This window comes from Hesperophylax consimilis, chromosome 1 (genome assembly GCF_061612785.1).
Source record: "Hesperophylax consimilis isolate HC1 chromosome 1, BYU_Hcon_1.0, whole genome shotgun sequence".
In the NCBI taxonomy this organism is placed as follows: domain Eukaryota; kingdom Metazoa; phylum Arthropoda; class Insecta; order Trichoptera; family Limnephilidae; genus Hesperophylax; species Hesperophylax consimilis.
The window spans coordinates 15777420-15790938 of NC_142836.1; the positions used below are offsets into that span (position 1 = coordinate 15777420).

The following is a 13519-nucleotide window of genomic DNA, read 5'->3' on the forward strand; positions in this document are numbered from 1 at the left end:
ACATTACAACATTACAATGCAAAAAAGCATTAAATTTAGTAATTGATGATTGAAAGGAAGATATAGATAAAAACATGTGTTTTGTTGCGATGTTTTCAGATATTCAGAGATCCTTTGAAACAATAGATAGAAAAAGAGTTATTAAAAAAATTAAGAAATACGGAATAAAAGAAAAATAATTAGAATGGTTTCAAAATCATTTAAGCAACATACAAAAAACAACTAGGATAAGTAACAATGTATCAAATCCGATTAAAAATACGCTGGGGGGTACCACAAGAATCGGTATAGGTCCGATATTGTTTATACTCTACAAAAATGATACAGTAAAAATACTAAAACATTGCAAAATAATACTGTTTGCAGATGACGCACTAATTTATATTGCAGAAGAAAATGACGAGGAAACAATCAAAAAAAATAATATTGACTTGGATACAGTGTCAAAATGGCTCAAACTAAATTAACTGAAATTAAATGTTAGTAAGACTAAATACATGAATATAGGCAGAAAAAATACGCACGACGAACTAAAGCTTTATATAAATGAATAAATTATAAAAAAAGTGGAAGAATTTAAATATCTAGGCGTCATTATAGACTAAAAGCCAAACTTTTCAAATAATGCAGACTATACAATTAAAAAAAATTGCTAAAAAACAATCATTCCTTGTCAGAATACGAAACAAAGTACATAAAGAAAAATGTCAGATAATATATAATACAATTATATCACTACACGTTAATTACTTTTCAAGTATTATTTTTCTCTGCAACGAAGAGAAAATGAAAAAATGCAAAAACTGCAAAATACAGCAATGCGAATAATACTCAGCACAACATATACACACGGATAAGAGACATGTTAAGTGAACTAAATTTTATAACGGTAAAATAAAATATATAAATGTATATATGTACTTATTTTTATACAGAAAATTAAAATAGGGATGACGTCTAAGGAGCTGAATAGAAAAATAAATTACAACCACAAGATACACGGACACGGGACGAGAAATGCAAGGAAAATCAGATTGCCAACAAGAAAAAATCAAGCACCCAGAAATATCTCATGTACCAGGCCATCCAACTGCATAATAAAATTTAGGAAGAAAGTTTAACGAAGGAAGTTCTTATTTTTATTTTATTTTTATTTTATTTTATTTGGGAAACAAACAGTTATACAAATATATTTTAATACAAATCATTTTTACCAAGTTGCATAAACCAGTAAAGTTTCCACAGAAGATTCATTGGTAGAAAAACATATGAATATAAATAATACAATACAATATAAATACTAACTAGTAGAAAAGGAAAATCTCCAAAAAAATAAAAAGACTACAGATTCAACCCATACAAAAACAATACACACACTAACACTACTAAGTTTCCCGCAACGATCGAACGCTACTCTCTTAGGAATGCTATGAATCCTGCGAGGCTCGTGTTAAACACATCGATATTTGTGCATAATCTATTAAAGGTGCTACAGCTTCTTCTTATAAATACATTTTCAACATAATTAGTATTGCTCTTAGGAATATAAAATGTGTCCGGAGATCGAGTTACTCTTAATGGACATCTGAAATGAATATTTTGTAAAAGGTATGGGCTATCAATAAAATAGTGGATTATCTTATATAGCATTACTAGGTCTCTGATATCTCGGCGTTACTGTTACTGAGATTGAGAGAATGGTTAAGTTTAAAGAGGAATTGATAAAAAATATTTTCCTCAAATATTGATTTTTTTGTGACACAGTATATACTCACATTTAAATATCCATTGTTTACCAATTACTGTTTAATTAAATTTACTTAATCCTAATAATGCTGTGTCAGTAGAGGTAAAGTCACAAAGAGGAAATCCATGATTGGTTTTATTTAGTCTGTATAATACTTAAGTACAAACTGAAATAAATGTAAGCTGTCGATTTCCCGAAAATTAATAAATAAATAAATAAGAATTTTTGTATATGTTTCTAAAACTATTAGTACGCACGACGATGCGAGTTAACTTAAGATTAATAAATAAATGTCAGTCTTATTCAACCGGGATTTGACTCAGTTGATAGGGTCGTCAAATTCTTATGAAGGTAGTTTAAATTCTTATTCAAACTAAAGTATACATTTTTTTATGTTTTAAAATATGAAAATACCCCGTTAAAAATGTTTTTACGTGTTCTTAAATATTTTTTTTTGGCTTTTGTGTTACTTTCATTTACAAGTTTTAGAAGACTTATTTCTATAAAAGCTATTTATTTGCTTACTGACTTACTGATACTTAATTCTACATTGAATGGATAACTTTATGGATGCACTAAATTTAGAATATAAAACTTCTCTATTTATGTAGAGGTATTTGAAGAAGATTCGAGAGGAGGCTCCAATAGGTTGTCCGGTTTCTTTCGTGACATAGTTAAAGTTCAATTTTGGTATAAATGTCGTGTTTAAAAATGAAAAAAACTTGTTATTGCTTTTCCAGCTGCAACGGAGACATAATTAGGGTATTTTTATGTTTTATTGACAAATACATTTTCTATAACTATTTAAAATGTGCCATTTTCGATTAGCTTTCGATTCGACATGTTCGTTTTTACTCACGAATTCGGCGGAGTTGACGTCACGTCGGGCGACTTTGGTGAAACCTATTTTTGTCCTAACGATAAATTAACACGCCTTCTTCGGTTTGCCTTGATAATATATCACGACGATACAAAGAATTTTCATGAACACATAATATATTCGTAATTTACTGAAAGTTTATCAGGAAACCTGTTAATTCAGTCGTAAGCTTTGCAATCCGTTTTTAATCGGAATTGGTAATAATTTTAAGTGATTTTTAATAAATTAGAGATAGTATTTCTTCTCCGTGTGACATCCGCCTTACCAGACATTGAATTTTTCGATTTCATGATGTTGTAGCCAGTTGGAACCATTTCAGAATGTGCGGTTTTAGAGGGTTTTTAAAATCAATAATTATGGATGAAAATTCACTTTTTCAGTACAATGATCAGAATCAGAAAAATAAACTTATATCTTCCACAATTTTTAACGTTATTCATATTTTGTGAAAAAAATCCATCAGATAAATGTAAAAAGATAATTTATAAGGAATTTTGAAGAAGTAAATTATAAATTAAAACATGAAAATCTATGGAAAAATGTATTTATGTTAGGGTAGCATCTGCTTTATCGATTTATTAGCGATTCTTGATTTATATTAATAATATAGATAATTCGTGATTCTCCATACTTGAATTACGTCTCTCGTGTGGAGGGTCATTAATGATTTCGAGTTTACTTCACGCATGCATATCGAAATATCGTGTATATGTATATCCAAACTATTTAATCCATTCAGTGTCCAAAGAGCAGTAGATATTTACCGTTAGATTTTTTTATTATTATCGTTAAACTTGTCTGGAATGTGTGCATTTTAATAAGACGTTCCACTCATATTTGGTGTTCAGATTATCCATCATAATCAAACAATCCATATTAATAAAATACAGATAGACACGTTTAACCTTGCAGTCGGTTATTGATCCTTGCAGATATTGGGTGTAGGCACAGACATAGGAGGTGTAGGTATCAAATTAGATTGGGTATTTATACCTCAGCACGGGTAAAGCACCCAATGTGAATTTTAATGTCAAAAAATATTAAAATAGAGTAACCAATCAAAAATAACATGTTCTTCCCATGGGTAAGTAATTATTTTCAGTAAATCTGACAACAAAACTAAAACTGGAAGCAGCTCGTCCTAATGCTGGAATTATTATCAGGACTTTTTATTGGTTTTCATAGTCCGTTTTCGTAATGTCAAAATCTTGAGAATAATGCTGCGTGCATCGCTTTTAATGGGTTTTCCCATTCGAATCACCGGTTAAATAATAATATTATTGTCCAATTCATTAAGATTAAAAATTCACATTGGAAATAAATAATTATTATTTATTTTATATTGATGAACCTGCATGTCTAATTTTCACTGTTACCTTTCGCTATAAATCTTCATTTTGTCACTTTTCACTAATATTTTTATAACTTTACACAATAATACACACAAATAATTGTAATATATGTATATAAGTTCTCCTCCCGTAAGCACATGCATCTGCCTTTTCAGGAGATTGTATGTAATAAAATATAACTCAATATTATTATGTTATGCATGGAATATAACTAACTAACCATCACGCCGTTTCCACGCAGGGGTAGGCAGATAATACGGATCGCCAAAAAATTCGGTCTTGGCACGTACTTCTTGCCTCATTCATATTCATACATTGTCTCACACATTCTCTTCTATTATTCTGACTCTTGACATGGCCCGACTCAAGTATCCGATTCACTTGATCGCGCCATGTCTTCCTCGGGCGTCCGGGATAAATAAATAAAGCTATATTGCAAATGATTTTCTGGAATCTAGTCCTAAAACTAAGTGATTTCCTTTTCTGTACCTAGTTTGTGGGTAGTATGTTTATCTGAAGTGACCAGACAGGTAAGTAAGTGTGTTTCTCTGTATCTGTTTGCAAATAATAAAATTAGATAGAGCGTAGACATTCGTAATAAATTGTACAGCGCCCTTGAGGTAATTTTTCACAAGAACGACGCCATACCCAATTATTATTATTACTGGTTGATGTGTACCCGGCGTCGCTTGGGGTTATCGTTAAGATATAGACAAATACCACCACGGACTTTTCTGTAGCCTGTCCGAAGAAACCTTCCTTCAGAAGCAACAAAACTACTTATCAACTCTTACGTAGTCTCACGTCTCGATTACTGCAATGGCATTTATGCCAGCCTTCCAAAATATCAAATTGACAAACTTCAATCAGTGTTTAATGCAGCAGCACGGCTCATAACCGGGGTTTCAAAATATTCGCACATTTCAGAACATCTTCGTAACCTTCACTGGCTCAAGTGCCCTGAAAGAATCCAGTACAAACTGTGCTGGATGGTGTTTAAATCCATCAATGAAATGGCCCCACCCTACATCTCTGAACTATGCTTCCCGGAAAACACTGGTCTGAGGCAGTCAACGCTTAGATCAGCAACATCAGTAGCTGTAGGCAGACTGACTGAATAAACTCCCTCCGGACTAAGATCCATAACAAGTCCAACAGAATTCAGGTCTAAACTAAAACTTACCTTTTTAAGCTGTCGTACTCTTAAATTAAATATACCAATCCTAAGAGAAAGTCCAGTTATATTCAATTTTTCAATTGAGTCCTAAATCCTGTATCTAAATTTCGCCAATAAACAATTAGATAATGTTAATTAAGTGTTAATCTCAAGTGACTTACCAGGTAAGTATTGTACTGTATATTTTCTCCATAAATAGTTAAGTAATAACATAGATCACTGTAGAAATGTATTATAAGTTTGTACAGCGCCCTTGAGGTGTTTTTGCACAAAAACGGCGCTATTCAAGTCATCCAAGTATTATTATTATTATTATTATGATAGCATCTAATCAAATCTCTGTCTTACTTTCCTGTTCTAAGAAAAATGTTCTACAGTTCTAATGAAAACGATATTGTGCGCTTGGGCTACATGTCATGTTTAATCAAGAACTTTGTTTTGAGAAAACGATCTCCAAATGTTGACAAAGTTACTAAATGGAAACAGTATTCAGGACTGATATACTTTTACGGGTCGAATCATAACACGTATCCTGCATCGTATCATCGAGATTGGTTTTGGCCAAAAAATAGTATTACATAAGTGACACGACAAAATCTCCTTAAATGACAGACTAGTTGGAAGAATAGTAATATCTGTTTAGTGAAAAGCGACAACTCGTTACTACGAGATATAGTTTTAAAGATAGTTTTATTGCAAACACGGGCAATTCACTACAATGGCCAATATATATTTTTAATAGGAGCCGTACCTATCTGCTGAAGTAAGAACAGGCTGCCGCAAATACAATAAAGCGTTTACATTCAAATTTGAAATCGAATCAGCTATAAAAACTAAACTAATAATCAGTTGCAGGTCATTTGATTACACTTTCTATCGACCAGTCTATTAAACGCTCTTTGTTTAAGCTAATCGAACCTATTTAAAGTAATTTCATATCAATTCAATAAAATTGGGCAACAACATTTTCTAGATTGAAATAAAGTTTTTGAATATTTTGGATTGTTTTCTGTTAATTGAATTTTTTGTTTAATTTGCAGAACTTTCCAAAAACAAAATTTGATAAATTGAGAATTAATTAAATTTATTCATATTTTATTATTAAAATACGATGTCAGAGTTTTAGAATCGAACAGCTGCTGTGTTACCCAAAACCATTTTTTTTAAATTAATGACTGAAATTTTAATTAATTACTAGGGTAAGGCTTGTCATGAGTGTATCAAAATATACTAGACAATTATATTTAAAAAAATTATAAAATATACAAAACAATTATTTAAAAAAAATTACAACTGCTAAATAAGAAAATAAATAATTATTGAAATTTTGGAAATGATAAAATAATTCAAAGAGTGATGAAATATATACAAATTTATATACAAATCTGTAGGGAAATATACCACGCCAGGAAGACAAACACTGAAAAATGTAAGACAAAAAGGCTTCCATAAATTACGACTCTTGGGCTAATTTAATTTGAATGTTTTTTTTTAATGTGAATATTGCACTAGAGTTCCAACTGCTCCCTTTTTTCTGGGGACAGATAGAGGGAGGAGACTGGAAAGAGGAAGGTATTCAGATCTGGGTAGTAAATACGGCTGAAGCTATTTCAAGGCACGTTTCTAAATGGTGTTCTTACACTAGGACGATACTGAGAGTACCGCCACCTCGAGAACGATTTATTTGATAACCAACACCTCAGCCATAAGTCACCTCAAGTGGTTCGCTATGCTCCGTTTGGTGACTTAAGAGGGGTTCCCGGGTTAATCGGGTGAGGTTTGTTGAGGCTGCCCACCAGCTGCGTGGCGTATCGGATTGGGAGAGGTTGGTTTCGGGGAGACCCTTTGACCTCTTCAGCTGGTCTCTCATGACCCGTCATCTTGTTCGTCCGTCACTACTGGACACAATGATCTCTAGATTCCTACCCACCCCTCATATGTTTTCAATTCCTAGAATTTCCCCTCCTTCCTTTCATTAAAAAGACCGTTCATACAGCATCCCCAAATATGACATGGGCTTCAAGGGAAATTATTTTACTCATACTCATTTTTCTCCGTGTACCAATGTATGGATATTATATTCAGGTAAAATCTATTTATGTTCGGATATTGTAACGGAAAAACAGCTTCCTTTCGGAAATCTTAATTGAATTTTGAACCGCTGTTATTATAGTTAACTAACGTGTAAATTCTGTATTATAAGTAAACAGTAATTTTCAGGTAAGAATAATAACCTTTTACTAGGAACGTTACGTCAAATCCCAATTGTTATTATTTTTGACGTGACAGATGATTTGATTCACGTCCCCATAATATGATTGCAAACATGTTGTTAATTGCTTTCGTATTTCATAAAAAAATATAATAATGTAGTTTCGAGGCAAAGTGCTGAGAGTTAAAATTAGAGAGAAAATTCAATTGATTTTTCAAATACAGTGGAAATTGTGGTAATTCTAAAAATAATACTCTTTATGATGTATTGATGCGGATGAATCTAATTTCATAATGTTGCTAGCAGGGTACCTACCTACTATGCGCTTTATACTGGTAATTCTGTAACATTCCCAAAGTTCAGTTTACCATACAACTTGGAAATTTCCCAGATTTAATTTGTTTGACAGCCGTTTTAATCATATCTGCAGTAATGTTTATGTATACACCACAAACTGTGCATGTTGTTTGTGTGAGTGCGGGCAAATATCGTTATTTCCAGTTATCTTAGCAAATTTTCGGATCAGTGGTATTTCCTCGATATTAGAGATATAATTTAAAATATCGTAAATGTTTTTTTCTGTCAAAAGCTTTTAGGCCTTTATTTTATAATGTAACAAAAAAATATTCATTGTTATTTGGACTTTTATTTTTCAATTCAATGAATTCAAATGCAATTTCATGAAATGATACATAAACTAGGGTTATCGTGAATCTTTGTTTTCTTTCCCGGAAAGTTAGAAATGATTGGTGTTTTTATTTTCGAAGGAAGCAAATACTTTGGGGTGTGACATATTGAATGAAAAAAACATACACTTAGTAAGACACCACTTTATTTTTTGAATTAATAACAATAGCCAACCGGGTTTCGCTTGTCCCAAGCTTCATCAGGACTAAATATCAACTAAAGCAAATTAGATACAGGCACATATAAATATAGGTAAATGAAAACAATGAGTGAAAGAGATACAAAACAGATAGAAAGAAAGGTGTTTTTATTCATTGGCCTGCTTTCTGTGATAAGTTTCGCTTTTCTACGACGCAATAATTTATGCATTAATGTTTTACTATATTTATTTTTTATTGATGTCGATAAACCTAATCAAATAATCACAATGTTGTATTTTCAAATTGCTTCACCCCTGCTAATAAGAAACCACATTAAAGTATGTAGGTACCTGCATAAAACAAGAGAAAAGTGTGATCTTTCACGGAGTGTCATTAAAATTTGAAAATTTCGTCTAGCATGAAGTACAAAACGTTCATATTATTTTTAACTTCAATAAAATTTCATCAAATTCTTTGATTCCATAGAACGTAAATAAAGTATTATTTATAGTACTAAAATAGAAACCTCAGACGTCAGAAGATTAGAACTTGACGATGTTTTACTAATCAGCACAATTTAATGCCTCTATTTGGTTGGCTGGGTTTACGGTGAGAATGTTAAGTTTGCCACTGTGAAATTTGGTTTATAGAGAGTAGTTTATAGTTTGTATTCAGAGACGCAATATCACCGAACATTATATTTTAGCATCTATTTTCTAAGTTAAACTATCTTTAAATATGATTTAAGATTTTCACGGCCAAAAGTATTTTTGTTATTTGTTTTTGGGGTGTTATGCCGTGTTGCGTTCTCCTTCTTTAGCCAACGTTTCGGACAGCATTGCAGTGTCCATCATCAGGGCAGATGTGTTATTTAAATAAACTATCTTTTTCCAAAACTAAGGTGGACTATGGCACTTTCAATTAAGCAAAAAGGAAATGATGGTAAAAATAGTAGATAGAAATATTATATTATTAAGAATTGGGTCTACTCGTAAAGCCTTAAACGTAAGCATTTTATAATACTTAGTACATTTCATACATAAGATATGTACCTACTTGAAAACAAACGTATTATAGACATTTATTTAAGATAAAAATCATATCAGTAATTGATGTAATTTTTAAGGGTTGCATTACGACGTTCTTTCAAATATTGATATTTTTCTAGTATTTATAGAATAATTTATTTAAAAAGAAAATAGGTAACGCGTTGAAGTCATAAGGATAGGTTATTAAAACACACAAAACACACGAAAAATTAAAAAAAATAGTAAATAGTATTGAATACGCCGGTAGAAAAGTTTATTGTGGGTAAATATTAAAAGAAAAACGGGAAGGGCGATAGAGCAGTTAAGAGTTCCGAAAATAAAACTCAAATATGCTGACAGTAGAAGAGTTATAATAATGTGGAGAATTTATTTATGCTCACAAGATATAGCCAATGTTACAGATTATTTGGCTGATTATATTTGAATACAGATATTTGCATACTTTTGATGTACGTGTAAAATTCTTGCAAAATTAAATAAACACACATTGTAATTAGCAAAATTAAAATATTTAGTTAAAATTAAAACAAACAAAATATGTTATATGACGCAACTTTTTATATCCCACTAACATATGTTCCTGCATTCCTTTCCCCAATATACGTGTCCCTTTCGGACAGTTTGAATTACCTACCTGAATGATAACTCTATTAAGCTGTGCAGTGAATATGTCAGGTAATCATCAGAGTGTATTTAATATCGAGTCTGCTAAGAGAACCAGAAAAGAGTGACATGACGTGTTTCAAAGGACCAGGAGTAAGTCAGCTACCAATTCTAATTAAATTTTATCCAGCTTCCCAAATTGTTGTATCAATTTGAAAGGTTAAGAAAATATTTGATGATTTTTACAGTCCTACACAAAAAATTGGTTTGCATTTAATGTGCGACTACAGGGTACATTAAATAAAAGGGTTTTATGAGTACAGTTGAGTTGAATAATGGATAATATAAAAAAAATCAATAAATCAGTACATACTGAAGTATGTACTACAATAACAATTTTTAATATATATGGACAGAATAAGAGCCACTGAATTAATTCGGAAGGACATATAAGCTAGTAGTTCTGTGAACAGTAGACATCGCGTAATGTTGATTACTCCAACTTGACAGCTTGCAATAGTAGCAACGCTCATGCGCTCTTGTGGAGTAAAAATGTAGTTTCAAACACGGCTAACAGGATTGAACGATCACGAAACACGTATCAAAATTAACAGACAGACCAAATTCAAAGTGGTCGAGTCATAGCTGGACTTCACTACGCTCAGTCAAATATTACCTAGCTAATTCGATTAGGAAGTGAGAATTTTTCCTTCAAAGAAAATTATGAAAAATAGCACTTACCCAGAGAAGAGATGGAATAAGCAGTTTATATAGCACATACCTGCAAATAGCACCTCCGGTGGCGTGAGTGGTCTGACTCATACCCGCTGGACGACGTTACGGCTGCAGATGTCTATATGAAAATAGATAAAAAGAGTACTTACCTAGCTAGGAGTGGTATAATAAAGGTACCTACATACAGTAGAGAACGCTTTACACAAAATGAACAAAACAAGATTATTGGTAAAAAAAACTTTGTTAAATGTTTTGGGACTTTGGGTTATTGAGGACAGCCTTCCAGTTACAATCAACTCAAATTTTTACGTCTTAATACCCTAAAAAGTCAAATAAATATATTGTTTTAAGTATAACGAATAAAATTATTTCATATAACAGTTATTATGTTATATCCATACTCGTGTTAAGCGGTTTCTACTGAAAAGAAGAGATTTAAAGGTATTCAACGTACCTGCAAGTAGCACTTTCGGTGCGGGGATTGGTAGGAGTCGTATCCGCTGGACGAGGTGGCTGCGCGAGCTGCCCAACGGATCTGACGCGGACAGCACCGGGAACAGGCAAATAGCAAGTTAGTTCACAGCAATTCTATTCACATCTGCATTCAATACATTACTAAACTTTAACAACAAAATCATTACACAGCCCTGTTCGTACACAAAACATAGCTCGTAATCTTAAAATTTTTAGAAAAAAATAAATAATTTTGTTTTTTACACGCTTTAGATTTCAGTATTGAATTATTTTCAAATTTGTTGAGGTATTTAAAAAAGCAGCTCGGCAAATAGCTAAAATGTTTTTTTGTGTTTTGGATGTTATTAATGTATTAAACTTATTTGTTATGTAAAATGTGAACATGAATTTTTACTCATTAATGAAGAAGATAATACCTACTAATGCATCTAAACAAACCATGTAACAGAAAAAAAAACATGAAAAAAGCATGTCACATAAGAATGCTGGGTTCTGGGACAAACTTTAACCAGCTATTCCTTAGCACATTTGGAGTAAAAAATGTTATGGGCACTTTGCTGTCCATAACGTTTTTTTTTAAATAAAAAAATAATTATTCATATTTTCACCACTGTTTTATCCTTTGCAAAGTTTGAAAACCCATCTGGCAATATTTTATTCGAATTCCGTTGAATAATGCACGTGTGTACCTATATTGGCGCACTTTTACAATCACAACGAAATGGTACGGCACCATTCGTCTCATTTTTAACTATTATTATTTAGTGTGTGCGAAAGAGCGAAGACGCTTTTCGACATACTTGCTTATAACAGCTGTTGAACACGAAAAGCGATGCCAATGACAGTGATGTAGTGTGGAATTTTTTTTTTTTGGTTTTAATTGAAAAAAAAATGCTACCGGACAGCAAAGTGCCCATAACATTTTTTACTCCAAATGTGCTAAGGAATAGCTGGTTAAAGTTTGTCGGGTACGTGCCGATACACCCTGTATAGATATAATATTTAAAGAGAGAATCGGTAAATGAATAAAATGTCAGTAAATGTACGTAAACACTGTTGCTCATGGTTCAGAGAAAAATGTAAATATTTATTTTAAAGAATAAAGCATCTATTGTCTTTGTTTTAACAGTATAAGACCTTTTACAGATATTTCTATATGTTTTTCATTGAACTATAGATATCATAATTATGCGATGTAACAAATCGTATAATTAATTTAAAAGGATAATCTCTGAAAGGTACTTTTAAGCCAAAAGGGTCGTAATTTACATTGAAGTGGAGAAATACTGATAAGGAACAATCATAATTCTGTTGACATTCTAAATAATACCACATCTTTTTCTCAAAGTTTTCATGGATTTTAATCATTTAACGACGTGTTCAGAATTAATAATTCCTCATTAATAAACTTGAGTGATGTAATAAGAATAATATGGAATTTAAAATACATATTATCTTAAAACATTAAGAATATTTGAATGAGGTAACTATCATTGAACAACTTAAAAATAAATTAAATTAAAAGCGAAAATAAATAAAAAAAAAGCAAGAGAGCAAAGCCCCGGCAAAGCTGAGGTCCTGGGCTCAATTCCGATCTAGGATGCAACTTGCTCTTTTTTTGATTTTCTGTTTCAATTTTTTCGATGATTAAAAAATAATAGCAAAATGACGTGAGGCGCAGGTTTTATATATTAATAAAACCTATGACGTTAAAAATATATATAAAAATCTATACGTGAAAAATAAAATAAATAAATATTTTTACTTCTGGATAAAGTAAATCTGATATTATTTAATTCTTGTAATATGGTATAATTTCTGATAATATGCAATTACATATAGTCAAAATATTTTACTGCGTATTTATAAGCAAGGATTATTTTATTCCTTACACGTGGCACTGCGCTCTTACCTTTGTACTCAACAATAAAGAAAACCTCTGGTGAATGTCATTTCATTTTCCTGGAATTAACAAGAGTTTGTAGGAGGCAACATGAAATAAATTCCTACAGATCTTCTAAAAGGTAACAAAAACATTGTGAAACGATACATAATTTAAAGCTTTGAAGCAGGTTAAGCAAAACCTATGGGAAAGTTTATATTAGATGACTTCGCATTCTGACTAACCGAAAAAAATAAACATCTTAACAATGTATGTGTTATAAATTTTATCTTAGGTATTTACTTAAATAATGTGATTTAATAGGTACATAAATATTTCGATGAAATTGAAAGAAATATAAATACCCAAAAACGCCCAGAACACGCCTAATTACGGAGGCAATTGAAATTCACAAAAATCCCAATATTAATAAAGACGACGGGGCCAAGCTCAATAGTTCTTGGTATCCGGTAATTGGTATACGGCTACATCATACTAAACGCACAAACCATTTTAAATCATACTGTTATACCAGCCCTGCAACACGGTATCGCATCTACACATTTCACAACAACCTTTAA

General features: G+C 31.6%; 1 protein-coding gene across 3 annotated transcripts in view; it reads right to left on the reverse strand.

Annotated features, from left to right (window-relative positions):
- LOC149426357 (QRFP-like peptide receptor) overlaps positions 1–13519 on the reverse strand; it is a 240428-nt gene that overhangs the window by 27190 nt on the left and 199719 nt on the right. For all 3 annotated transcript variants that reach the window (XM_089636533.1, XM_089636543.1, XM_089636551.1), the window contains exon 9: positions 11037–11117. In XM_089636533.1, coding sequence (XP_089492659.1) covers positions 11037–11117 — 81 coding nt within the window. The remainder of the gene's footprint in view (positions 1–11036; positions 11118–13519) is intronic.